The sequence below is a fragment of the Plectropomus leopardus genome, chromosome 3, assembly GCF_026936395.1.
Source record: "Plectropomus leopardus strain MGB_pleo_1.0 chromosome 3, ASM2693639v1, whole genome shotgun sequence".
In the NCBI taxonomy this organism is placed as follows: Eukaryota; Metazoa; Chordata; class Actinopteri; order Perciformes; family Serranidae; genus Plectropomus; species Plectropomus leopardus.
In genome coordinates, this window is record NC_142178.1 from 40,890,261 (window position 1) to 40,917,500 (window position 27,240).

A 27,240-nucleotide genomic window follows, 5' to 3' on the forward strand; every position below is an offset into this window, starting at 1 on the left:
CAAGAACCCTGCCGTGGAAACGACCCCGAACAAACACCCTTTTGTCATGGTGTCATGCTTACGTGAATTTATGGAAAACATTACAACAGTTACTCTTCTGCAACAGAGACAAGAAATAATCATGTGCACAGAATACAGGGCTTTAAGATGTACGGCACCGTGCTCAGATTCCTCCGCCAGGCTGCTTTAGGCCTCCAGAAAATCTGTGGAAAATATCGTGCATATTTTTTTAATTAATTGTCCTGTAGTAAAAAAAAGTTACATATATTACATATATATATATGTAATATATGTAATATATAATATATGCCAGAGGCACTTTGTTCTCCGGATGTCCGTCTGTTCTCAAAGTTGAAAATCCCCAAGAACACCTGAAGGGAATTTCCTCAAAGTAGACACAAACTTACGACTTAGAAATGGACTGATTAGATTTTGGTCAAGGTCGAGGTTAAGGATATATATGTTTAGTAAGCATTTACCCCGTATTTGGTTGTGTTATCTCACTTTATATATATATATATATATATATATATAAAACACCAAACACTCTTTCTCTCTCTCTCTCTCTCACACACACACACACACGCACACACGCACGCACACACACACACACGCAGACTGGAGTAAAAATAAAGAGAGTGGAGGAATGTGAGTGTTGATAATCAGCAGGCTGAGATAAACTCTGTCACCTCCCTGCTGGGAAACCAGTCCAGCAGGAGGACTGATGCTTTATTATCAGGAGCTGCTCACTGGGGGAGATTTTCTCATCTGAATCTGTGAAAATCAGCTGTCGCTGTGTGCTCCTCCTGTCCCTCCGCCGTAATCCACAGGAAAATAAAAACCACTTTAAATCACAGACGGAGCGCGCAGCTGCTCTGTGAGCGTCGCTAACGTTCGGACAGACGGACTCCGACCTCACGATGGTGACAGATGACGTTCACACACAGTCAGGTAGAAACCACGTACGCATTTCTGACCATGATAACCAAACTGCACAGTCTGTCCTGAGGGGGGCGCCGTGCCGTCTCATGTACGCTTTTATCTGCATGCAGACACTCTTTATCCAACTCACACTGCAAACTTCATCTGTCAGAGCAAACCGTTTTTAAAAAATGAGTATTTCAAGTATATTACTCCCACATTTCATACACATAATAAAATCTTCTCTTGACTCAGTGTTACATTGTGTATCACAATATAGCCCTCAAATATTACGATATTATTCTAAAGTCATACCGTCCAGCCCTGCTGCAGTCAGATTATAAGCGTTTACCCTGAATATAAAAGACAGATGTCAAAGGCGTCAAAGGATTTTTTGTGCAGTGGGAAAGGAGCTTAACACTTTTAAATTCCTTTTAAATAATGTGAAAAAATGTTGTAATAAGTTCATTTTTATGAGTCATTAACCTAAAACATGTTTTCATGATTAAGGTAATTTTATGTAAATTACACTTTTATTTAATGTGAATTGAATGTAGATTATGTGGAAACTTACTACATTTATGAACACACATTTTTAAGTTGATTCTTATAAAAATTAAGTTTTTCACATTATTTAAAGGGAATGTTAGTGTTAATTGATTTGTTAATTTCAGATATTCGTTAATATTGATATAATCAATGATATTCAGTCAAACTTTAGCAGCTGGTGGTGACCTCTGTCGCAGAGTGAGTGACCTCTGAACGACTCACTGTGATCCAGGTTTTCAGAGGACCAACAGATAAGACCAGGACCTGCCTGTACTCTGTGTGTGTGTGTGTGTGCGTGTGTGTGTGTGTGTGTGTGTGTGAGTGTGTTTCTGTAGTGCTGGTGATAAACAGCTGGATGATGACTCATCTTTGTTTGAGGATGAACATTTTTATAGAAACAGCAGCAGCTGAATTCCCGTTTTCACTTTCGGGCAATAAACCCCATGAGAACCTAGAAATTGTGAATATAAAACGTGCCTAATGGAAACACGTCGATTTAAAAAATGACACTGTTTTTTAGGTGTTTAAAAATGTTGTTTACGCTGGCATGAGGTGGTTATTCAGGTGATTGTAAAAAGCCATATTTGTCCAAACTGCAATGGAAACCCTTTTTATTCTTTTCTAGGTCACATGGGATCATGTTTTGATTGACACCTCCTTGGATCCTACTTTTGTCACCTGTCTCTCGTCTCCATGACGACAGCCACGGAGCAGAGCAGAGACAGCGTGGTGCAGCTCTATCTGTTGGAGCACTACATGAGAGAGCTGCTGTTGGAAGCCACAGAGCGTCCTGTTTCTACATAATCATTCACCTGTTGAGTTCCTCACGCAGTCAGAGTGCCCAGAGTCGCTCTGCGTTCACACTGAACCCAATGCGAGCGTTTCGCGCAGTGCATGCAAAAATGCATACTTCATACGCGTCTTTGCGTCCACTGAGCGAGAATTTTGCGTGACGCTGTGCTGTGATCAGCGTTAAGATCTATTTCAGATTCTCCTGACGTCCCTGAGATCCAGAGATGAAGGACAAACTCTGTCTGTCTGTGAACACAGAGCTTCACTCAGCGTCAGTACTGAACAGAGACACGACGATAAGCACCTGAAGGGCTCACAGATCAGAGAGCAAAGCCGTAAAGTTACATGTGCAGCTCTGAAAACACACCTGTGTGTGTGTGTGTGTGTGCGTGTGTGTGTGTGTGTGTGTGTGTGTGTGAGGTGTGTTTTAGCAAAACACACTGAGTAATTTAAGTTGGTCTTTTATTGTGAAAGTAAACAGCGGAGGGCGTGTGATGCGCTGTGACAGTCTGATAAATCTTAGCGTATTAGCGTCTCGGTTCACTCTGTGAAGCACAGACACTCCATGTTTATGTTTATTTTCGTGAACTGCAAACCGCTCCAAAAAAAACTCCAGCGGCTAAATACACAGACATTTTTTATCGTGTTCAGTATGAACGTGGCACGTCTCTCCCAGATTGCAGTAATCTGGATGATTGAACGGTGCATCCCAACAGCGCTCCGAATTTACTGATGGTCCAGTTTGTGCCAGAGTCGCTCCGACGCTCGGAGTGTTTCTGAACCGTCGAAAGGAGCGTTGAGGGATTTTGGTTTGTCATGTTGAATTAGCATCAACTGACGATGACTGTGAGTTTTTGATAGGCTTTATCCACACTGCGCCCAAATCAACCCAGCTTCAGGAGCCTCAGAAAACTCTAATATCCCGTTATTTTAACTTTTGGATTGAGGCTAATTGATCCTTTTTGATGCCTTTTAACATCCTACATTACGTGTTTTTGATGATTTGGGTTTCCAGAGGCTTTAAAGGGTGCCTTGTAGTTTCCTTTGAATGCTTCAAGCCTAAAAACAAGGTTTGAATTTAAGGTCACAAGTGTCAGCTTTAACCCCGTCCTCGTCCACCCGCAGATGTCTGCAGTGAAGCGTGTGAACGCCGTCTGCAGTCATGATGCGGCTGCTCTGTCTGCAGGTTTTTGGACGTCTGAAGTCCAGGTTGGGTTGAGCTGTTGATGTGTCAGAGTGTAACAGACTTCCTGTTGGCTCTGCAGCTCTCTGGATGTGTCACCTCTGAGTGGAAAATCTCAGCGGTGGGGGGGGCACTTATCCCAGCATTCCTGCCCGTTGTAGCCCGTCGGCGTCACCGGGCCACCGCTAACTGTTAGCCGTTATCTCCCCCACGTGTCGGTGGGGACGAGGAGCTGCTGGATGGCCCCGGGCCCCGCAGAGCCTTGTATGGCCATGGCCCGCTGGGAGAGGGACGATAAGCAGCTCTGAGGCCATGTTTAGAACCACGTCTGTTTCTGTTAAATTTAGAGCGGTTATCGGACGCAGCTCTCCGTCCTGGACGCACTCTGTCCTCCTGCTGCCGCGGCGTCAGGACCAGAGGTGAGTACCGGCTCTCAGGAAGGACAAAAAGGAGCAGAATTCACTGGGTTTGTTTGTCAGGAGCAGATTTCATCCAGCTGTGGTGATGCTCTGGTGTGGTGCTGATGTATTTATCCTGTAGAGCTGCAGTAATCCTGCAGTAATCCTGCAGTAATCCTGGTAATCCTGTAGAGCTGCAGTACTCCTGTAGAGCTGCAGTAATCTAGTGGTGTTGTAGTAATCCTGTAGAGCTGCAGTAATCCTGTAGAGCTGCAGTAATCCTGTAGAGCTGCAGTAATCCTGTAGAGCTGCAGTAATCCTGTAGAGCTGCAGTAATCCTGTAGAGTTTCAGTAATCCAGTGGTGTTGTAGTAATCCTGTAGAGTTGCAGTAATCCTGTAGATTTGCAGTAATCCTGTAGAGCTGCAGTAATCCTGTAGAGTTGCAGTAATCCCGTAGAGTCAGATCACAACATATTTTAATTGTTTAATGAATAATAGTGCATCCTATTTTTTAAAGTGATTTTCGGGGCCTTTTGTGAGTTGTTTTAGGCTCCAGTCAGTTGGAGCAGTCACATAATTAAACCTGCGCGCAGCACTTCCTCAGGCCGAGCAGGGTTTTGAACAGGCACTGGACTAGTGTGCAAAAATGCAACAAAAAAACACCTCTGAGTTTATTTTAGGAAATCCTTCAATAGATGTTTTAGGCTGAAAAGCTAAACTGGAAGAGCTGAAGAGCCGAGCGCCACAAGTTTGAGTTATTATGAAGTTAAAGATAAAATTAACTCAGAAGAGGATTCAGATGGTGGCTGGAAAGTGTTGACAGAGAGATACAGAGAGGAGGCGGAGGAGGAGGCGGAGGAGGAGGAGGAGGAGGAGGAGGAGGAGGCGGTAGAGTTGGATCATCTCAGCGGTGTGTGTGTCGTGTGTGTGGTGGTTTTGGTGGTGACAGTGTTATGATCAGACTGTGCTCCTGTTTCTCGTCTCCACATCATCTGACGGGCTTTTATTGTCTCGCAGCAGGACGAGTGGACGCTTCGTTATTTCTGTCTCCACCATGAAAACTCTGAGATTTTAGAAAAACGTGCTGTTGTAGTTTTTTCTGAGGAGTGCTGGAGTGACGGTAGGTTTTACAGCGTCGGCGCTCAGATCCCACACAGTCGCGTGTGTTATTGAGACGTCTCACGCTGCAGTGGAGCAGGTAGTCTTCTGTACAGCAGGCTGTGTATTTGATGGTGTAGTGATGCTGTTTTTGTTGTTGTTTATGTGCTTTAAACTGTATTAAGTTTAGGATGAGAGTTATTTTACCTTATTACTTAAATGACAGGTATCCTTTTTTTAAAATGTCTAAATTCAGAGTGGCTTAAATTTTTATACTTTTTAAAAATATTCTAAAGTAAATTAAGGTTAATTAATGCCATTTATAATAAACCCAGTGGTTATTGGTTTCCCAAAAATGATTTCATTTTCCAATCATATGAATCAGAAAACACTCTGACGGGTTAATATGTTTACATCAGGTTCATTGATTAACGTTTTATTTGTTTGACCAAACGGTTCAAGAACTGATCTTAACTTCCAAATACTTCAACATTGTACAATCATAATTTATGTTTGGACTCAGTGGGTCAAAGAATTTAGGGACTGTTCATAATTTATGAGATGGGGGTGTTGTGAAATGAGGGAGGCATGTCAAAATTTTATTTGTTTTTATGCTTCTGGTGAAAGCCGTGAGCGGAGGCATTGTGTTTTTTAGGTTGTCCTTCCATCAGTGCGTCCGTCTTATTCTCATGAACTTGGGGGTCACTGTGACCTCGCTGACATATTTTTGGCTGTAACTCAAGGATTCATATGTTTATTTATGGCAAATTTTTACACATATGTGTAACAGGGTAAAACAATAGTGATTACATTTCATATCCAAAAGTTCAAAGGCCAGACACCAAAAATTAGACAATAATTTCTGTTTTCACAAACCTTCAGGGGTCCTTGAACACGTTAGGTGTAGTGAATTCTTCCATCAAGAAACATCCTCAACCTTAAATAGTGACATTCAACTTGTTCTCATCCCAACTCAAATGATGCCACTTCATCAGTGGACCTAGATGTCAGACTATGATGTGCTAGGTGTCCCTCTTTGTCTGTTTCGGATTTCCAGGTACTGCGCGTCAGTTATCGCCTGTGACATGCATCGTGTCTTTTCAAAGAACGCTTCCATGGATGGACATGGTCTTTTCCAAAATAAACTTGCAACACATTGTTCTTTCTTTACTTTACTTCACTTTATGTTACTTTACTTAAATTACTTGCTGAAATTTAGGCAACAGTAGTATGTGGTTAGGTTAAGAAAAAAGCACCGTGGTCTGGGATCATAGAGTACGGATGTCACCAGTGTCATGTGACACACATCACTAGCATGCATGCTGTGATTAAAAATATTTTGGATCAAAATTATTTGTGTTTTTACAGTCTGAGGAAAAATTGTCTATTTTTTTTTTAATGACAAAAGTCCAGTACTTAAATCAATCATTATGGTGTACTGATTTTAACTCAGGTTTTACAGATTTTAGGATTATGAAGCATTTGAAGATGCTCCAAGAAATGAGCAAAAACACCCATACAGGCCAGTTCTGCTGCAGAGTTCGAATCCAAAAAGATCAGACAGAAATTACAAGTCCCTTTCTGTGTCTTTCAGGTTTAGCAGAGCTCAAGCGTCACCATGAGCCGAGCCAGGACCTTGTCACTGATCTCCACCAATCAGCTGCTCCTCCTGTTGACCATCATCTCAGTTGATCTTCCATGCTGTGCAGCTGCACGCTCAAATCTCAAGTCCAACTCCACGCTCGGCAACCACACCAAATGTGGAGGAAACACCGACTGCATCGAAGGCGTCATCCTGCCGATATGGAAGCCGGAAAACCCGCCCTTCACCGACCGCCTCGCCAGGGCCACCATCTACTTTGTGGGGTTGGCGTACATGTTCTTGGGCGTCTCAATCATCGCTGACCGCTTCATGGCGTCCATCGAGGTCATCACGTCCCAGGAGCGACAGATCACCATCAAGAAACCCAACGGTGAGAAGATCACCACCACGGTGCGCATCTGGAACGAGACGGTGTCCAACCTGACCCTGATGGCGCTGGGATCCTCCGCCCCAGAAATCCTCCTGTCCGTCGTGGAGGTTTGTGGTCACAACTTTAACGCTGGAGAGCTGGGTCCCAACACCATCGTAGGAAGTGCTGCCTTCAACATGTTCGTCATCATCGGTCTGTGCGTATCCGTCATTCCGGACGGAGAGACCAGGAAGGTGAAGCACCTCAGGGTGTTCTTCGTCACCGCCACCTGGAGCGTCTTTGCGTACACGTGGCTTTACCTGATCCTGGCCGTCTTCTCTCCAGGTGTGGTTGAGATCTGGGAGGGGCTGCTCACGCTCTTCTTCTTCCCGCTTTGTGTGGGATTTGCTTACGTGGCCGACCGCAGACTTCTCTTCTATAAGTACATGTACAAGCGATACAGAGCGGGCAAGCAGAAAGGAATGATCATTGAAACGGAGGGAGAGCCGGAGCTTCCCTCCAAGGTCGACATCGAAATGGACGGCAAAATGCTCAACGCCAATGGAGAGGAGTTTGATTATAACGAGCTGGATGAGGAGGAGGCCCGCAGGGAGGTCGCCAGGATCCTGAAGGAGCTGAAGCAGAAACATCCCGAGAAGGAGATGGAGCAGCTGATGGAGCTCGCTAATTACCAAGTTCTGACCCAGCAACAGAAGAGTCGGGCTTTCTACCGCTGTCAGGCGACCCGGATCATGACGGGAGCGGGCAACGTCCTGAAGAAGCACGCCGCTGACCAAGCCAAAAGAGCCAACCAGCACGATATCTGCTCAGAGGTTTCACTCAACGACTTCTCCTCCAAGCTGTTCTTCGACCCGGGGACCTACCAGTGTCTGGAGAACTGCGGCAGCGTGGCGCTGAATGTGGTGCGGCGAGGAGGAGACCTGACGAGCACAGTCTCGGTGGATTACCGGACCGAGGACGGCACCGCCAACGCCGGCTCAGACTACCAGTTCACTGAGGGAACTATCGTGTTCAAACCAGGTGAGACGGAGAAGGAGATCCGCATTGACATCATTGATGATGATATTTTTGAGGAAGACGAGCATTTCCTGGTTCACCTCAGCAATGTGAAGGTCATATCAGAGGGCGCCGGCTCAGACAAGAGCCAGGCAAACCACGTGGACTCCCTCGCCAGTTTGGGTCTGCCGTGCACAGCCACCGTCACCATCTTTGATGACGACCACGCGGGGATCTTTACGTTCGAGGAGCCGTTGATGACCGTGAGCGAGAGCGTCGGGGTGATGGAGGTGAAGGTGATCCGGACCTCGGGGGCTCGTGGTGTTGTGGTGGTGCCGTACAAAACCATGGAGGGGACGGCGAAAGGAGGCGGTGAGGACTTTGAGGACACACATGGAGTCCTGGAGTTTGAGAACGATGAGATCTTGTAAGTAAAAACCTCCACCGCTGAATGATGATTGTTGGATCATGAAAATACTGACATGGCGTGAAGCAATGCACGGTTTCCTGATGTCTCTGCAAGGCATTCTGGGTATTAAAGTCACGCAGTGATTAGTGGTGATCTGTGGCTGTGAGTCGATGTCGCTGAACCTCCGACTCGTATCAGTTTTCTGATTCATGTCGATGATCTTAGACTCCTAATTTATAATTTGTCATCTTTTAAAATCAGTATCGGTGTTTATTTCGCTGCTATTTCACGATTACAAAAATTAGTCGACAAGCTAAAAGTAAAAAAAAGCTTCCTGACTAAAACTATGTAAAAATGACGAGATGTGACAAAAACTTTAGTGAAGGACCATCAAATATTTAAAATGAGATGAGAATACAACAGCCCACAGCGTCCATGTGTGCCATTACTTTCTGACCAACAGTGAGATCAGTAACTCAGATTACAGTGGACCCGCAGACGCTTTCCAAGTGTTCGAGAACACGAACGGAGAGATTTTGAGCTTTTCGGATGATGATCACTGTGATCGTGAGTCCTACCTCAGATCAGCGGCTGCCAGCTGATCCACAGGGTCCAAATTTCTCCTTCGTCATCAGCTGAAGGTCCGCACACCAAATAAATGACCACATATTCGGTTTGATTTCACGAAATGTAAAAGACACGTCGGCGTAGAACACAAAGAAACATACTGCACCAAAAAGAAACCTCTTCAAAATAAGAGCTCTGCACCAGAAATTAACTATACTTCAAAACAAAGTGTTTATTTGTGTATTTGTAGTTTTAATAATTGTAAATGTAGTTATCTTTATTTTATCCTAGCTTATAAAATCATTGCCTTTTCCTCGTGTTTCAGACGGAAATCAAATCGATCCTCTGAGAGTTCACAGGTTTAAAATCTTGTGAAAGGCGTGTGAATGCCGCTCGGGAAAGTGATGACGATCCAGGTTTCAAAGGGCGAAAAAAGAAGAAAAAAAACATCCTAAAAGTAAAAACTGAAAGTTGACTAAAATGTCTCAAATTTTTGTTGACTAAAACTGTGAAGCATTTTGTCTCAAGACTAAATCTGAAGTAGCTGCCAAATGAGCTCTGATCAGAACCAACATGACACCTTTTTTGGCACAAACACCAACCTGAACAAAACATTTTCTGTCACAAAAGTAGCTTTTTTCTTCAACAAAATAATTCAGTCTGAAATAAAAACTGCAGTAAAAGAACTTTAAATGAGAAGCAGTTTAAACTCAGAGAGAAGTCAAAATGATCAGACGTCAGATGTTTTTTACACTGAATGTATCGACATGTTTCTCATTATTTGGGTCACTCAGCAGCAGCGGGCTGTCTGATAGTGATGATCGTTATTATTATTGATCCCTGGTTGCTCCTCCTCCACGCGGTCACATGACGCTGACTTCAGGTTTCTGTGCTTCACATAGCGGCTGCAGGCGGGCTGTTTCCATGTCTGCGGGCAGCAGGAACGAAATGACAACAGATTTATTTCCAGAGCATAAACACGTCCGCTGGCTGTGAAGGAAGCGGCCGGCGAGCTGAAATGGAAAAGCTGCCACGCTCGTTCTTTGTTTCACTTTATTAATGAGGACGCTGAGGAGAGCCTTATATAGAGCCATCCAGTTATCAGCCGGATACGACCGGCGAGTCCAGTCTGAGTCACAGCTCCCAGTCACCACGCGACACGTCACTGCCGCCACAGTCTCACCGCGTGAAGCTCGAGTCATCAAGGTGACTGCAGCGGAGCCACGCCTCCTTTACGGAGCACTGCGGGGCGAGGGCGAGGAAAATACACCCTTCATGGTTAAAGCGCCTGCTCAGTCGACATCACGTTATATTACTGATACATGTAAAAAAAAAAAAACATTTAAAAAGATTTTAAGCTTTTATTCAGGAATTTTTCCAAAATATTTGTCTGTCAGAACGGACGGTGGATCTGAACGTCAACGAAAAATGAAGAGAATTACAGTTTATTTGGAGAAAAGTTGTCCAGATTTGATTTTCTAATGATCTTCACTAATGATAATGGTATTCATGTCCGGATGTTTGTGTTCGATACTTCATCAGTTAAAGATATTTTGAGTCCTGATGACAAAAATGAAAATCTAAATATATGAAAAGTGTTTTAAGCATCACTGTACTCAAAGATTCATTTTGAGTCAACTTAACAATTAGATATAAACATGAACTATGATTAGTGGTTATATTTTCTATTTAAGGTAATCACTTTCCGACATTATTTTAGGTGAGATCAGCTTGTCAGATTTTACAGTTTAAAATTCGCTCCAACGTCGGTCATGTCATTGAGTCGGTCGGTCTTTGATTAAAAAACATCATTTTTAATTTTGTAGTTTCACTTTTTTTTACCGCCACCCCGCGGCCACCGAGTGGATTTTACACAAAACGCCTCCTGCAGCTCCTGCTGCACCGTGACGGAGCCAGTTCCCATAGCAACACGTGACCTCGTAGCAACACGTGACCTCGTAGCAACATGTGACCTCGTGACCTCGTAGCAACACGTGACCTCATAGCATCGCGTGACCTAGAAAAGTCTGAAGTGTTTCCACTGCAGTTTGTCTTTTTTAAATCACCTCAGATACCGTGTTTTTCTAAACCGACGTGTTTCCATGAGGCTGATTTCATTTCCACAGTTTATATTTGTGTAGTTTGAGGGTTAACGGAAACCCGCCTGGCGACCGTTCCAGTGTGACGGACAGAAAGTCGCCGCAGGAGAAACTTGGATCTGTTGTTTATCGGTGATGCGTTTTGAGTCAGCTTCGGTCAGACGTGCGTCCTGCTGACGCAGCGTTCTGCTGCACGTCGTCAGCATCATTTTGATCACATCGCTCAACCCGCCGCGTTTGACCAGAGCTGCTCCGTGTGGCAGGAGCTTCACTCTGCTGCTGATTCTGTGGACCAGAGTTTGAGTCTGATCAGGTCTGACCCCTTAAAACCCGGATCCACTGCAGTTTGATCACGGCTGCAGTGATCTCGCTCCGCGCTCAGAGCAAAACGCTGCACGTCCTGTGAAGTAACTGATGGCGATGATGAAATTATCCAAAATAGGAAAAAATGTCCACAAAACTATTTTAATTAGAATAAATTTATATTTAAAATTATGTTACAGAGAACGCTTTTAAAATATATCAGATAAATACTTTTTTTCAGCACTTTTTAGGTAATTTTCTTTTTTTTCGTTTTTTGCTTTTATGCTATCAGTTTTACTTTTGCTTATTTTCAGGTGATTTTTCAAAAACACTTTTTAGTGTGTTGCAGATCAACACCCGGTATTATTTTTTTGTTTGTTTTTGAAAGAAATCAATCCAATTTTCTGACATTTTAAGCAGCTCAGTGTCCACGTGTCTCTTGTCTTGCCCAGTGGACATGCAGCTCAGTGTCTCACATTTCTCCCGTCTCTTGTCTCTGTCAGTGGATAAGCAGCTGGGTGTCTCACATGTCTTCTGTCTCTCTAAGTGGACATATATCTGGGTGTCTCCCATGTCTCCTTTCTCTGTGAGTGGACGTACAGCTCTCTGTCCTACATGTCTCACATATCTCCTGTCTCTGTGAGTGGACATGCAGCTCGTTGTCCCACATGTCTCACGTCTCAGTGTGAGAGCAGTGATGCTCGTGGCGCTCAGATAAACATCACGCCGTCTCTCTTCCTTATACGGCAGCATGTGTTGAGCAGCACGGGGACGCTGCTCTTCGTCTCCGTCCTCGTTCTCATAAAGCAGACAGACGCTGCAGCCGGTTCCTCTCACAGTGGACACCAGGGGAGGTCTCCGCTGGCCGGACGCCACGTCTCCGACCTGAGCTCACGTTTTCCCGCAGACTCAGAGTCAAAGTGTCTCTGCTGCTGGACAGAGGACAGAGTGGACGCTCTGAGTCTCCTGTAGCTCCCAGTTTTGGTTTCTGGGACATTTACTGTGACGTAGAGACAAAGTTTCCTTTATTAACCGTTTGCACTTTGATTGAAATACTTTTGATGTTAAAGCAAACCTGAGCTGGCAGATTTCTTCATTTATTTTTCAGTTGATTTGATTTATTTCAAACATGTAAAAAAGAAAATAGAGAAATCATTTTATAGACAGGCCGACAATAAAGAGTAATATTTACAGACAAAGAGAAACATAAAGCCAAATACGGTCAAACACAAACATTTCAGAAACATTTTCATTCAAACCCGTAATAACTGTCGCGTTCACTCTACGATGTTTATAACAAAACAAATTTCATGAAATCGGTTCAGAATGAAGCGAGTCCATTTTGAAATCTGCAACTCTCAACATACATTTGTTTATCAGCTGATCTTGACCTCTATTAATACGCCGCAGACGCATCGAGGCGAGCTTAGAGCAGCGGTCGATCACGCATCTACGTTTCTGGATCTACGGTTTTCACACAGCGGGAGAGAATAATGACACACCGACGCCGTTGGCTGTTTTGTTCTCAACGTGTTTTAAATGTTCAATAGTCCTTCACCTAAGTGACCAACTAACCAAAAACAAACACAAATGAATGATGTGAGTGTCCTCCTCCTCAGTGTGTGAGTGTAGCTGCTGACAGTCTGGGATATGTCAGTGTGTGAGTGTAGCTGCTGACAGTCTGGGATATGTCAGTGTGTGAGTGTAGCTGCTGACAGTCTGGGATATGTCAGTGTGTGAGTGTAGCTGCTGACAGTCTGGGATATGTCAGTGTGTGAGTGTAGCTGCTGACAGTCTGGGATATGTCAGTGATCAGCAGCTACATTGACTGTGACAGGTCACCTAGTGGAAATAGCATGTATTTCCTCCATATGCCAAATATGGTCAAAATGACCTCATCAGGTGGAAAATAGTCAAAATGACAAATTCAGAGTCAAAAGCCCAGAATGACACCCAGAAATAATACAAGTCCTGTTTTTCTGCTCTGATGGCTGTGGGATCAAAAATGTCAGTTTGAATGGGTTTCAATGGAGCATTTTTGGACCTGAACAGTCTGAATGTAACTATTTAGTTTCCACAGTGTATTTTAGACTTATTGTAGGAGCTGAGCTGCAAATTCACTGATTACACTCAAATACACAATCTGGACTACATTTAGGACACATGCATCAACACACACACAGTTATCACAACAGGAAGAAGAAAAGAGACTAAAATGAGACAAACAGACACTAAAGGGTTAACAATGGTCGCAATCAATCACAATATTTGCATAAATGTTGACTGTTTTCTGCGGAGGCAGGAGAGAAAAACGATGTAGATGAGTTGAAGGTGAAGTGGGACGACTGACTGATTAACACGCCGTGATTTTATTAGTGAACGACTCAGCAGCTTCGTGTAAAATCACCAGAACAAAACCTCAGAACCACCAATCTGCTGACATTAAACAGTCATGGACATGGATGAAGGCCATCTCTGTTTCCACGCTGCCGGCACACACACACACACACACACACACACACACACACACACACACACACACACACACACACACACACACACACACACACAGCGTCTGTCCAATCAGGGCTGCTGCAGCCTGCAGCTCCGTGAAGCGTCCAACACTCGAAGCAAAACAAACTTCATAACTGAATCATCTGTGACCTCAAATCCAACCGAAACTCATCACTCTTCATCATCATCACTCTTCATCATCATCACTCTTCATCATCATCACTTGATTGATATGAACTTAACTGAACCTGCAGTTCATTCAGTCATTTTGTATTTCAGAAGTTAACGTGAAGTACATTTAAAAATATCCAGATGTTTATCGTGTATCGCGATATAGCCTTAAAATATCGCATCATTATTTTAAGTCATGTCGCCCAGCCCGACCACAGACCATCATGCATTGCAGTCAGGTTTACAGGATTGTGTTGTTTTCAGACGAGTTGTTCAAATCACCATCAGTGTTTACATCCACGTGTTTCTTTCTTTTTCTTTCTCTTTTTATTATATTATTATATTTCTATTATTAATATATTTCTGTTGCTTTGTGGCTTTTTCCTGCAGCTTCCAGCTCTGAGTCTCTGACATCGTCCCCCTTTAATTAGGCGAGTTTTTGTGCAGCAGTAACAGTCGTGATCTTCACACTGAAACGAGAGTTCAGCACAGCGACGTTACACACAAACTCAACGCTAACATGCAAACAGATGTGAAACGACATCCCCAACATCCGCCTGGAGTGAAATTTTTAATTTTGCACAAAATCAATCACATGACGCCTTGTTGCAAAAGCCTGTTTGTTTTTTTTTCAACATTATTATTTTTTTAAATTTTAAAGTCATCATATTAATCTCAGATTTCGTGATTTTTTCATGCTTTAATTTTGCAAATATATATACTATCGGCCCAAAAGTTTGTCAGGATCGTCTGCAGACTTCGCTCAAGTCGTGAAAGATATTTGGATCATACATTTCAGTTACACAAGAAAATCCATTTGAAATTGTTCTGAAGGTTGATATAAATACCGTCATCATCGCCATCAGTTACTTTAAAGGACGTGCAGCGTTTTGCTCTGAGCGCTCTGAGATGAGCGCGGAGCGAGATCACTGCAGCCGTGTTTCGGCGTGTTTTCATCGTCACGCCTGCGACGTCTGCAAACTGTCTGTCTGCTCTCTTTCTGTTTCAGCAAAACTGTTCAGATCAATATCATTGATGACGAAGAATATGAGAAAAACAAGAACTTCTTCCTAGAGATCGGAGAGCCGCGGCTGCTGGAGATGAGTGAGAGGAAAGGTGGGGGCGTCGCCTTCCCGTCCTCTAACCCCGCCCACATCACTAATGACCTTTAACCTCTGTTCATTCAAACTCACCTCCAGACCTTCGGGACGAATGTCGCAGAGCTGCTGCTGATATTTGGACTCTGACGGTCAAAGTCACAATGAAGATCTGCAAAGAGAACTTTTGTCTTTTCTCTGCAGGAACAAAACCAAACGTCACAACTTCCTGTGAAACGAGACCACAGACACGAAACTCGTCCTCAGATTCACTGAGACTTCCTGTTGTCTCCGGTGTCTGTCCAAAGTAATCAACCCTAAATTCACCTAAAAAACAGTATCAGTGTCAGTATCACAATAATCCAGTGATAACTGTCAGTATATTCATGGGTATTAAATGCTTTCAGAAGCAACGTTTTCTTTAAAAATCGTCCAAAAATCTTTTAAAAAACGAAAAAACAAAAAGAACAAAAGAAAATGTTTTCTTCAGAGAACAAAATAATCAGCAAAATTAAAAAAAAAAAAAAAAGATTTCTCAAAATGTTAATCACCAAATTTTTTGTCACATTTTTTGTAGAAAAAAAAACAAAATGTTTTTCTATTAAAAATTACTGAAACATTTTTTAAGTAAAACTAAAACATTTTGGAGACCTATAAAAAAAACATTTGGTGATATAGAAAAAAATCACCAAAATGCCAAAACTTTTTAAAGAATAAAATCAACAAAATATTTGTTTCGAAAATTGCCAAACATTTCTAAAGAAAAGAACTGCCCCAAAAATTTTAAAGACTAAAAAAATCATTGAAATATTTAATTAAGAAAAAGAAAAAAGAAAAACCAAACAAACAAAAAAAAAAGTCAAGTGACCGGACTCTTCGAGTTGGACACGTTTGTTTTGTGATTTGGGTGAAACGTCCCTTTAATGTGGTAATCTGGTTTCCATGACGATGTAAAGACCGTCGTGTATTTGTTGTGACTTTGACCTCGGAGCGCTGGATCCCTGCAGGTCCCGGGAGGTGAGGTCATCTCCTCCTCATTCCTGTCGCCATGGTGACCCAGACATCGTAACGACGGCGTCCTGTCACTGAATGTGTTTGAATGTTGCATGACCTCTGACCCCGCCCCCACTGTCCTCTGTCGTCCGCAGGAAGACGCTAACCGTTAGAATAATTGACCACGACGAGTACGATAAGCGGGCGAGCTTCTACGTCGAGCTGCAGCCGCCGTACTGGAACCAGAGGAGGTGGACAGGTGTGAACGCACCTTGACCTCCCCGATGACCTTTGACCTTTCCTTCATCTGCATTCAGGCGCTCTTTTCCTGCTTTTGTTCAGTTTGCTCCTGCTGCTGTCGCTCTGCTCCTCCTCCTTCACGACGCCGTCAGCCGGCCTCCGATTGGTCAGAGCTGAAGGTTACAGACTCGTGCTGATTGGTCCAAACTGGTCAGCACCCCTTAAAAACACGAACATCCAACTTTTTCTGCATCCTGGCGAAATGTTACGCTCCAGTTTGTAATGAAAAACTCAAAATTCGGTGATAGGTGGAGAATAATTCATGAGAAGTTACTCTCTCAAATATTTATTCTCCTGTTCATCAGCTTTTCTGTTTTCATGTTATTTCTGCTGAGTCATGATTTAGGCCGCGGTTAGACCTGAACGGCCGACTAAGAACCGAAAAGTCTTTTCTTTGTGTTTTTAAAAGAATCAGCGTTCGTATGAAATACCGTGAGAACGATCCTCGTGAACACGGATCCACAATAACAACCGAAAACGCTGCCGTCTGCACGCCAGGCCAGGAGCTGGCGGCGTAACTTGCGATGACACACCATCAAAGAAGACCACACACTTGCACGAAGTGCACATGTCACGGTTTTCAAAGGATATTCGCCAGTTTTTGCGGCGACAGACCGGACGGCGTTGTCAAAGATTACACTCTGGAACCCGGTTTCAAAAGCTTGTTTTCAGGACCCCAAAACGCCGTTGGCGTGTGAACAAAAGGCCAAACCGCAACAAAAGAACCGTTGTCATGGAAACGACGCCTTACTCTTCAGTCTGAGGAGAGAAACACGGATCAGCAGACTGCAGGAGACGCAGTCCGTCTCGTGTTTTCGTGCACAGATCTGGAGACGTACAGCTGTGATTAGAGTCAGTGCAGCATGTGAGGACACGTGTCCGGGTCCTTTTGTCCCCGTCTGTCGTTTTTGTTGTCTCACAGAGTTTTGGTTTGAATGTGTTTCACCAAATTTAACTTATTTAATTTAAAAATCATCATAACTGTGACATCATCACATTAACCCTTTAACGCCTGGATCTGCATTTTCATGTCCGACGACTTTCACCAACATTTAAACCTCTGAAATCTGAGAAAATGAGTTTGATTTCTGTCAAAAATGCAGGAAAGACAACGAGAAAAAATTGGCAAGAAATGTTTCATGAAATGCAAAAAAATAAAAAAACAATCCCTCAATTATCTGGGAGCTTGTTAGATTTGATCAAAAGGGGAAGCACAAAAGTCCAGAAAACTCTTTATTTTTTTAGCACTTTCGTGGAGTCATTTTTGTGAATCTTTGTTTTTTTTTTTTTACTTTTTTTTTTGATAATTTGACAGAAATCCAAACCTGTTCACAGATGGTTTTTTCTCGCTGAGCTGGATCCAGATTGAATCAGCTGAAGTGACTTTTTCAGAGGAATGATGACAGATGTTATCATTTAAAATGAGAAAAACTCCACTAAACGTCTGCAGCAGATCTGAGCGTCTCTTTCTGTTTCTTCTTTACCTTCTTCTGTTCTTCTGCTTCATTTTCTGCTCTGTTTCTCTCTGCAGCTGTGTTGCTTCAAGAAGTCGGTAAGCTGCTCGATGATTCGCTTTTCTGAACGTCTTCACTGAAATATTTCTCTGGATTTATTTATTTACTTGTTAACTATTTATTTTATCTATTATAAATTACACAGCAAATGAATCTGCACACATTTTGATTTTTGTTTCCTGTTTTTTTTCTTTCAGGTGGATTTGTGAAAACAGGTAGGTTAACTCTTTGTTTACTCGTCTCTAACGATAGAAAGTGGGAACATTTCCTGTTAATCTGAGTTCATTTATTTCCTTTTTGGCCACCAGAGAAACAGCTGTATGGTAAGACACCTGTCACAGAGATGATGCAGATATATATATATATATATATATATATATATTTGCAAAATTAAGTAAAGACCTAAGGGAATGTTCTGTATTCATGAGCAGAGGTTTTTTTACCCTCCCCAAAGCTACAAATATTTTTCCTTGTGCTTCCCTGAGTGATTCGGGTGAAATGCATGAAGTGTTTCTGGCTGTGATAAGTGCTGTAATTTTGGTGATTATTATTTTGGCTGGCCTGCAGGTTTGGAAAGCATGTTTTCTATAAAATCACCAAATATTTTAATAGAAAAAAAGGATATATGCAAAAATTTTAGAGGATAGAAACAGCCCTAACTTTTGAAAAATAACGAAAAATGTAAAAAGCAATGTTTTCTTCAATAATTGTCAGTAAAATAAATACAAGATGCAGAAATGTAAAGTTGTATGCCCCTCTCCAAAAGCCAACGTAAAACCGTTTTCCTCCTCGGCGCTCTAAGAATTATTTGACATGCCTCCCCCTTTTTGCACCAGGCCCTCCCCTCTCATAAATAATGAACAGTCCCTTATAGGGAGTTAGTCCTGGATCTAATAATCTGTACTTACACTTGACTAAGTATGCATAATTTGATTCCTCCATTTTTAACAAAAGTACAGACTATTTCTCCAACTCTGGTCATTAAATGTTTAACGACAGCAAGTTTTCTGTTTCTACTCAGCACTAATTACTAACAACTGCTCATATTTTTAACATCACTTTTCACAAGAAAATGTTTTTTATGGTAAAAAAAGGTGCCAGAGTGCAAAAAAAGCATCAAAATAGAGCTTGTTTATCAAAAAAGAGGATCCCAACAAAGCCCCTAATGTCCTCAAATCCTCGAAACGGCTCTCATTGGTCACTCTGTGCAGGCAGATTCAACTCATATAATCATTAAAATATAATAATGTATATATAATAATAATAATATAATGTATCGGCTACAATCTGTCTCTCTTGCTGGTTCCCAGAAGCCATGTAAATTTACTTGCAACACACAGAGTGATCATAGAGACCACGGTTTCCCTCTGTAGTTGAATTAAAAGAAATTTCAACCGAAGCCTGAAGCTTTACGTGAAAAAAAAACGTCTCAAACCTGACGGGTCCTGACTATGGGTTGAGATGCTGAACTCTGCTGTCAACATCATCAGCATCCTGACTGCACAATTAAACACTTAACAGTGCATGTAATAATTAACAGTGCATGTAATGATTGATAGTGCATGTAATAATTAACAGTGCATGTAATGATAAACAGTGCATGTAATGATTAACAGTGCATGTAATGATTAACAGTGCATGTAATGATTGACAGTGCATGTAATGATTGACAGTGCATGTAATGATTAACAGTGCATGTAATGATTAACAGTGCATGTAATGAGTGACAGTGCACACCTTAAAACTGTGTGACGATGCTCTCCCTCGATATCTGACCTCTGTTTTTTTAAACCCGAGGCTTTCAGATAGTGTTTTCAGACAGAATTTCTTGTGATCGTTTCGACATGTTTCTCCTCAGCTTCTTGCAGAGATCTGACGGCTCATACGATCAGAATCTTTACAGAAAAACGAATGGCTCCATTTTCTTGAAATTTGGTGGCCGAGTTCAGGACGGTTCGAGGGCAAACATTTGAGAGTGGATCTGAATCACAGGACAGATACATCAATTATATTTCACTTTATTTTACTTTGAGACAACATAAAGTGACATTTCAGGATGGTGTGTCAGTGTACACTCGTTACACCGTGTCCTAACTGGCCGCGACCAACGCATTTGGAGCAGCACTTCTTTTGCATGCCACGTATCTATTTTATTCCTGTCGCTCACATTGTCAGCGCCGCAAATAAGAAGACATAAGTGCTTCACTGGCTTGAAATGATTGATGGTCTGTTTTCAGTCAAATCTGTTCACCTGTTCAGGTAGAGACGTCTACAGGAAGGTCCAGGGACGAGAACACCCCGCCCCCTCCGCCGTCATCAGCATCACAGGTACGTCTATCGCCATGTCCATCACCCGTCCATCAGTCCTCGTCGTCAGTCTATCGTTCCACCATCTGTCCGTCTGCTCACTTTGTCTCTACATATATTGTTAGGAAGTCTTCACAGAGATGAGCTGAAGACATTGTCCTCCTGAGATCTGAGCTCTGGTTTGGTTTGCAGTTATTTGGGATCAGATGGACCTGATGAGTTTATAAAAACAAACATTTTCTTGGTTAGTAGATTTGGAAAAAAGATTAGGAAACAATGATGTCCTCATATGTGGGACATTGGGTTTATTTTAAATAGTCACCAGTGTGAAAAAAGTATAAAACAGTTCATTTTAAGGTCTAAACCTGGCTGTCCAAAACTGCACCGCAAATAATCCAACAGGTCTAAAAGTCTTTAGATTTCTTCGTTTCGTAACTCAAGTCCCAACGAAACAATGTATAAGTACAGACGTCCTCAAATCATACGATAAAAAAGTCCCGACGTCCTCAAACGAGACAGTTATAAAATCCCGATGTCCTCAAATAAGACAGTTATAAAGTCCTAATGTCCTCAAATGAGACGATAATAAAGTACGGGAGTCCTTAAACGAGTCAATACCAAAGTCCCAACATCCTCAACGAGACAATAATGAAGTACCATTGTCCTCAAACGAGGCTGTAATAGAGTCCAAATGACCTAAAAAAGAGACAATAGTGAAGTCCAGACATCCTCAAATGAGACGAGATGATAATAAAGTCCTGACGACCTTAAATGAATTCCTCCTGATCAACAGCGTCTTTGGCTTGTTACATTTGCGAAAATTAGTCAAATTTGTTCACAGTATTAAACAACAAACTTTATTAATTATAAATGTTAAGTTTTAACCGTAAAATGTGATCAGATTCTGTCCTTTTGTGTCTCATCGGCTGCAGTCAGAGTTGGCTGCCCTCTTGTGGTCACATGGATTAGCGCGTTGCGTTTTGCTGCCAATTTATGGCACAAAAAGTGTCCACGGACGAGGACGACAGGTCTGAGATCAGCAGAATGAAGTAAAAGGACAGAAAACTCAACATGATATGAGGACGCAGGCTCTCAGGAGGCTGAGCGCACAACTTCAGTTTTGTCCACTCATCATTGTCCGTCTCTGTCCTCCTGTTTTTATTCTTGTTGACTGTGAGGTGTCAGTGACGAGGTTCTGCCTGTCAAACTGTGTCTCCGTCTCAGAGGACGGCGCTGAGGAGGTCCTGACAAAGAAGGAGGAGGAGGAGAGGCGGATCGCCGAGATGGGCAGACCGACGCTGGGCGAGCACGTCAAACTGGAGGTCATCATCGAGGAGTCGTACGAGTTCAAGGTGGGATCAGTGCCAGCGAACTCGTGATTAAATAAACAGTCAGATCAGAGACGGTTTGTGAAGAGACCAGCAGGGACATGATTCGACCCGTTTAACGTGTCTCTGTTTGTCTTTGGTGACTCGCTGTCCTGCTCGTCTCTCAGAGCACCGTGGACAAACTCCTGAAGAAGACCAACCTGGCCCTGGTGATCGGGACCAACAGCTGGAGGGAGCAGTTTGTGGAGGCCATCACAGTCAGCTCCGGTAAGAACCGGACCCGAAACCATCTCCGGTAAGAACCGGACCCGAAACCATCTCCGGTAAGAACCGGACCCGAAACCATCTCAGGACGCAGTCTGAAGTGATGCAAAGAAAACAGCAGGGGCGTTTCCAGGGTCCAAAAAAAGCGTTTAAAGAAAACGTGCCTTCCAAACCTGCGAGACTGCGGCGGGTTTGGCAGTTTTTTTCCTTTTAAGTGAATATTTTGAATATTTTTTCTTTAAAAAATTCTCTTTAAAAGGTTTTGGTGATATTTTGAAAACTATCACCAATTTCTTTTGGCAATTATTTTTTTCCTTTAAAATTTCTGGTGATTTTCTTTTCTCTAAAAATGTTTGCTTTATTTTTTCCTTCTTAAAGTTTCTGTTGACTTTTGAAGAAAACGTGCATCCAAACTTGTGGGCCCGCCAAAATAAAAATTTACACTCTTAAACGCAGGCAGGAACTGTAAAAACTGAAATTATTTTTTGGATTGGACAGAAGCCGTGGACACCCAGGCCTCATTTTTAACTTGTATGGAAATAAAAGTGTAAAGTCTCTGCAGATGAACTCGTTCTGGCTTTACTCGGTGACTCTGTGTTGACTCGTGGCTCCGCCTCCCTCTCCCGCCCAGGTGATGATGATGATGATGAATGTGGCGAGGAGAAGATGCCTTCCTGTTTCGACTACGTCATGCACTTCCTCACCATCTTCTGGAAGCTCCTGTTCGCCTTCGTTCCTCCCACCGACTACTTGAACGGCTGGGCCTGCTTCGTCGTCTCCATCTCCGTCATCGGCCTGCTGACCGCCGTCATCGGTGACCTGGCGTCACATTTTGGCTGCACCGTCGGCCTCAAGGACTCCGTTACTGCTGTGGTGTTTGTAGCTTTGGGCACATCTGTCCCAGGTCTGATACAGCCTGTCCCACCGTCCTCTCCGTGTCCTCTCCCTGTCCTCACTCTGTCCTCACTCTGTCCTCTCTCTGTCCTCTCCCTGTCCTCTCTCTGTCCTCACTCTGTCCTCTCTCTGTCCTCTCTCTGTCCTCACTCTGTCCTCACTCTGTCCTCTCTCTGTCCTCTCTCTGTCCTCTCCCTATCCTCTCTCTGTCCTCACTCTGTCCTCACTCTGTCCTCTCTCTGTCCTCTCTCTGTCCTCACTCTGTCCTCTCTCTGTCCTCTTCTCTGTCCTCTCTCTGTCCTCACTCTGTCCTCTCTCTGTCCTCTCTCTGTCCTTACTCTGTCCTCACTCTGTCCTCTCCCTGTCCTCTCTCTGTCCTCTCTCTGTCCTCTCCCTGTCCTCTCTCTGTCCTCACTCTGTCCTCACTCTGTCCTCTCTCTGTCCTCACTCTGTCCTCACTCTGTCCTCTCTCTGTCCTCTCCCTGTCCTCTCTCTGTCCTCACTCTGTCCTCTCTCTGTCCTCACTCTGTCCTTACTCTGTCCTCTCTCTGTCCTCTCTCTGTCCTTACTCTGTCCTCACTCTGTCCTCTCTCTGTCCTCACTCTGTCCTCTCTCTGTCCTCTCTCTGTCCTCTCCCTGTCCTCTCTCTGTCCTCACTCTGTCCTCTCTCTGTCCTCTCTCTGACAGCACAACAAACTGTCCATTAGAAACACTCGACCTGCTGTGCTCAGAGGACACGCCTGAAAAGTGACAGGAGGCCAGTGGAAGCAGCCCCATACAGCTTTCTAGGATTTTAGGACATTTCTAGTATTTAGGATGTGTTTTGGATTTCAGGGCTTTTCTAAATTTTAGGACATTTGTAGTATTTTAGTGATTATTTAGGATTTTAGGACATTTCTAGTGCTGACATTGAACTCATCACTGCAGCTAATAAACAGTTGACGTTTGCAGCAGCTCTGAAACAGCGTCTCCTCCACTTTCTCTCCTCAGACACGTTTGCCAGTAAGGTGGCCGCCATCCAGGACCAATACGCCGACGCCTCCATTGGCAATGTGACAGGAAGTAACGCTGTCAACGTCTTCCTGGGTATTGGCGTGGCCTGGTCCATCGCCGCCATCTACCACTACTCACAGGGCCAGAAGTTCAGGGTGGACCCCGGCACGCTCGCCTTCTCCGTCACGCTCTTCACCATCTTCGCCTTCATCTGCATCGGCGTCCTGATCTACCGCCGCCGCCCCGAGATTGGCGGGGAGCTCGGCGGACCCAGAATCCCCAAGATCCTGACCTCCTGCCTGTTCTTCAGCCTGTGGCTGATGTACATTGTGTTCTCCTCGTTGGAGGCCTACTGCCACGTGGAGGGCTTCTAAACGTTCTTCTCCCGGCGGGTTCAGAAAGGTTCTCACTCTTCTGATGGATTTCTAAAGGTCCCGATAGGTTCCTGCATATTCTGACGGGCTCCCTGTTTTTCTGAGGTTTGGTCGAAGTCTAAAGGTTCTAACAGGTTCCTGACAGTCTACGACCCAAAGGTTCTCCGGGACATATTACAGTGCTGATATGTTTCTGAAATTTTGGATCAACTAATAGTTCTCCTGTTTTTTTGTTTTTTGCTGATCTGACAGGTCTCTAAATGCAGATCAATAAACATTCTGCTGGACTCTGTAAAGTTCTTTCATGTTCTTTAAAGGTCGAACAACTTTAAAGGATCCCAAAGGTTCTGCACCTTCTTGATGGTCCTCTGACTTTCCTTGAGTTTCCGATTCCGGTTCCTGCGTAATGCGACAGGTTCCTGTCATTTTTCTAAGGGTTTGGATAAATTTGGAAGGTTTCCGGCAGGATTTCGGGGGTACGTCTAAAGGTTCAGATAAACATCTGAAGGTAGCAACAGGTTTCTGACAGCTGATAGATTTCTAAACATTGCAGTAGTTACCTGAATAATGTGCAGTGTGGTTTGTGTATTTTTTCTAAGACTTCAAATAAACTAGTTGTTCTTCTAGGTTCTAAGAGGAGAGGTTCCTGAATATTCTTACGTTCATACGTCTCTTATTAGTCTAAAAGTTGTTCTTTTAGGTTCTTTAAAGTTCAGAACATCTGGGTTCTTGCATCATGTGACGGGCTTCTGTCTTTTTTCTAAGGGTTTGAAATAACTTGTCAGGGTTCTAAAGGTTTCTGACAGGTTCTTAGGATTTATTTTGTTCGTCTAAAGGTTTAGCAAAACAACAGTTTCCTGACAGTTTATGAGTTTCTGGACGTAGATTGATTTGTGAGGACTCTGATGGACGTGATATTTATGTTCTGGCAGGTTTCTTTTGTAACTCCTAATATCTGTTTTGATGGTCAGACAGATTTCTAAACATTTGACGGATGTCTGATATACAAAGAGTTAAGTTCTTTAAAGGTCCAGCAGGCTGAAAACATCTTTGTGTTCCCAAATGTTCCTGACAGTTCTGATGAACTCCTGCAGGTTGTTGATGAACCCTTCTGTTTGACTTCCTCTGGTGTCCATATTGGACGTCTCTCTGTCCTCAGAGACCAAACTGTCTTCTGAACTTTTAAAGATGTTCACACATTTCATCAATCTTTCATCTGAACCTTTAAGCAATGTTTAAAAAACATTTTAATGTTGTCGTGCAGGGACTTTGATTCACAGCCGCAGCGGCGATGAAGACGAGCCGTGGCGAGGAAGGAGGCCGCTCGGCCGCAGACTCGTGAAAACCTGCAGGACCGTCGTTGTGAAAGGCGACCGGAGCAGGAACGTTGCACCTCGATGAATATCTGCACGTAGTTTGAAATGTAATCGTGTTTGAAAAAGGATCCACAGTTTGGTGTTTAGAGGTCTTAAGGCGAGTTTCCAGCACAGATTTGAGCAAAACTTCGGTGATATTTTCAAAATGTGATAAAACTCAACGTGGAGCTGACTGTGTTTCCACTGAGTGATGTCATGTGACTTCTCCTCTGGTGACAACATCCCAGTAACCATGACGACGGATGTTCAAAACATCAGCAGCTTTATTTCTATTGCAGCCACCAAACTAGCCGTCATTATTTCCAATCCGAGGCCACGTATGAGGGATTTCTGGGAGATGTAGTCCACGATTTCCACGGTTTATGTGATGCAGTAACAGCTCCTGTAGCTCCTGCTGCATGATGAGGGAGCCAGACCTCACAGCATCATGTGACCTCACAGCGTCATGTGACCTCACAGCATCATGTGACCTCACAGCGTCATGTGACGTCACAGCATCATGTGACCTCACAGCATCATGTGACCTCACAGCGTCATGTGACCTCACAGCATCATGTGACCTCACAGCATCATGTGACCTCACAGCGTCATGTGACCTCACAGCATCATGTGACCTAGAAACGACTAAAAAGGGTTTCCACTGCAGTTTGGACAAATCCGGCTTTCTAAAATCGCCTGATATACCACCTCATGCCAGAGGAAAAACTTTTTGAGATCGACATGTTTCCATTACACGTATTTTATATTCTCAGTTTCAATTTGTGCAATTTGAGGGTTAATGGAAAGCCGCCTTTTGACTCTTGGAGCTGAACCTGAGCTGCTGTGGATCCAAAGTGTTTGAGGAAATATAATAAAGTCTGTTAGTTTGTGAGTGTGCGTGTACATAACCTGGAAGAGCGCTGAGGAGAGGAGGCGTCCGTCATGATGCTCTGTGATCTGATTGGTTGTTGCAGATGATCTGACGGCAGGATTCAGTGTCTTTCCTTCAAATATTAAAGTGCAGTGAGTGACGTGTTGTCTGACCTCTTCATCATAATAAAATGCAGCTCAAAGTGCTTTACATGCGAGAGTGCAAAAATGTAATCCAAACAACATACAGAAATATATACATTTATAAATCTGAAAATTAATTAATAATAAAATAGTTTTGACAAAATATAATGAGCAACTTTGCAAATCATGTCCCACGAACTGCAAAAGAAATAGTAAAAGGTGACAAAGAAATGATCCTAAAATTCGCTTTTATGCTTAAAAAAATAAAACCAAGAACTATATTTATAATGCTCTTAATTATATATTTAAAATCATTCGTTATATATACTGTGTATCACAGTTCAGTTTTTATTAAAAAAACAAATAAGCACTTTCTTGAGGTCCTTTTCGAGATTTTTTGTTTTTGTTTGTTCCTTTTTTTTTTCTTATTTTCAGTTTGTGTGTGTGTGTGTGTGTGTGTGTGCACGCGTTAAGTCATGTGACCATGGTGTAGTTTGTTTCTAGCCTAACCTGAACTTTTTACCTCAGAAATGTTTGTTTTCTGCAGTGACACAGAATCCTTTGGAAAAATCCCAGCTGCTTTTAGACATGAAAAATAACATTCAGAGATCATCTGAAATGATCTGCAACACAGTGAAGAGACAGTTTTTACTTTATTGTTTCAAACATCCAACAAGTTGTTTTTTTTTACATCTTTTACAAACTGTTATCAGCCTCTTTAAAGGGTTAAACTCTGCAGTGTGAGGCAGTGAAGGGTTAATCAATAAAAACACAAGAAAACTACACAAAACACAAACTGATCGAGTTAGTTAATCCACAAACTGCACCTGCAT

At 43.1% G+C, this 27,240-nt stretch overlaps 2 protein-coding genes across 6 annotated transcripts in view; one reads left to right on the forward strand and one right to left on the reverse strand.

Annotated features, from left to right (window-relative positions):
• Window positions 1–3,714: 3,714 nt before the first annotated feature.
• slc8a1a (solute carrier family 8 member 1a) lies at window positions 3,715–26,424 on the forward strand. 4 transcript variants are annotated; one of them, XM_088075164.1, is made up of 11 exons: window positions 3,715–3,864; window positions 6,537–8,338; window positions 14,984–15,090; window positions 17,896–17,916; window positions 18,076–18,093; window positions 18,187–18,201; window positions 20,138–20,206; window positions 21,410–21,537; window positions 21,681–21,780; window positions 22,409–22,681; window positions 23,662–26,424. In XM_088075164.1, exons 2-11 carry the CDS (start codon window positions 6,561–6,563, stop codon window positions 24,036–24,038), a joined length of 2,886 nt encoding a protein of 961 aa, XP_087931290.1. In that variant the 5' UTR covers window positions 3,715–3,864; window positions 6,537–6,560; the 3' UTR covers window positions 24,039–26,424. The 4 variants fall into 4 exon arrangements, with proteins under 4 accessions (XP_087931290.1, XP_087931293.1, XP_087931291.1 ...); XM_088075165.1 differs by lacking the exon at window positions 3,715–3,864 and adding an exon at window positions 4,774–4,964; XM_088075166.1 differs by lacking the exon at window positions 3,715–3,864 and adding an exon at window positions 5,018–5,042.
• Window positions 26,425–27,041: 617 nt separating this feature from the next.
• Window positions 27,042–27,240, reverse strand: part of LOC121941557 (phosphofurin acidic cluster sorting protein 1-like) — a 15,238-nt gene continuing 15,039 nt past the window's right edge. For both annotated transcript variants that reach the window (XM_088075169.1, XM_088075168.1), the window contains exon 24: window positions 27,042–27,240. This exon is cut by the window's right edge and continues 1,073 nt beyond it. The gene's annotated coding sequence lies outside the window, so the exon portion shown is untranslated.

Coding starts and splice junctions, on each gene's coding strand:
- slc8a1a (XM_088075164.1), top strand. CDS start 6,561: ATGAGCCGAGCCAGGACCTTGTCACTGATCTCCACCAATCAGCTGCTC. Junction 15,091..17,895: donor GGAGATGAGTGAGAGGAAAG/GTGGGGGCGTCG, acceptor TTCTCTCTGCAG/CTGTGTTGCTTCAAGAAGTC. Junction 22,682..23,661: donor TTTGGGCACATCTGTCCCAG/GTCTGATACAGC, acceptor TTCTCTCCTCAG/ACACGTTTGCCAGTAAGGTG.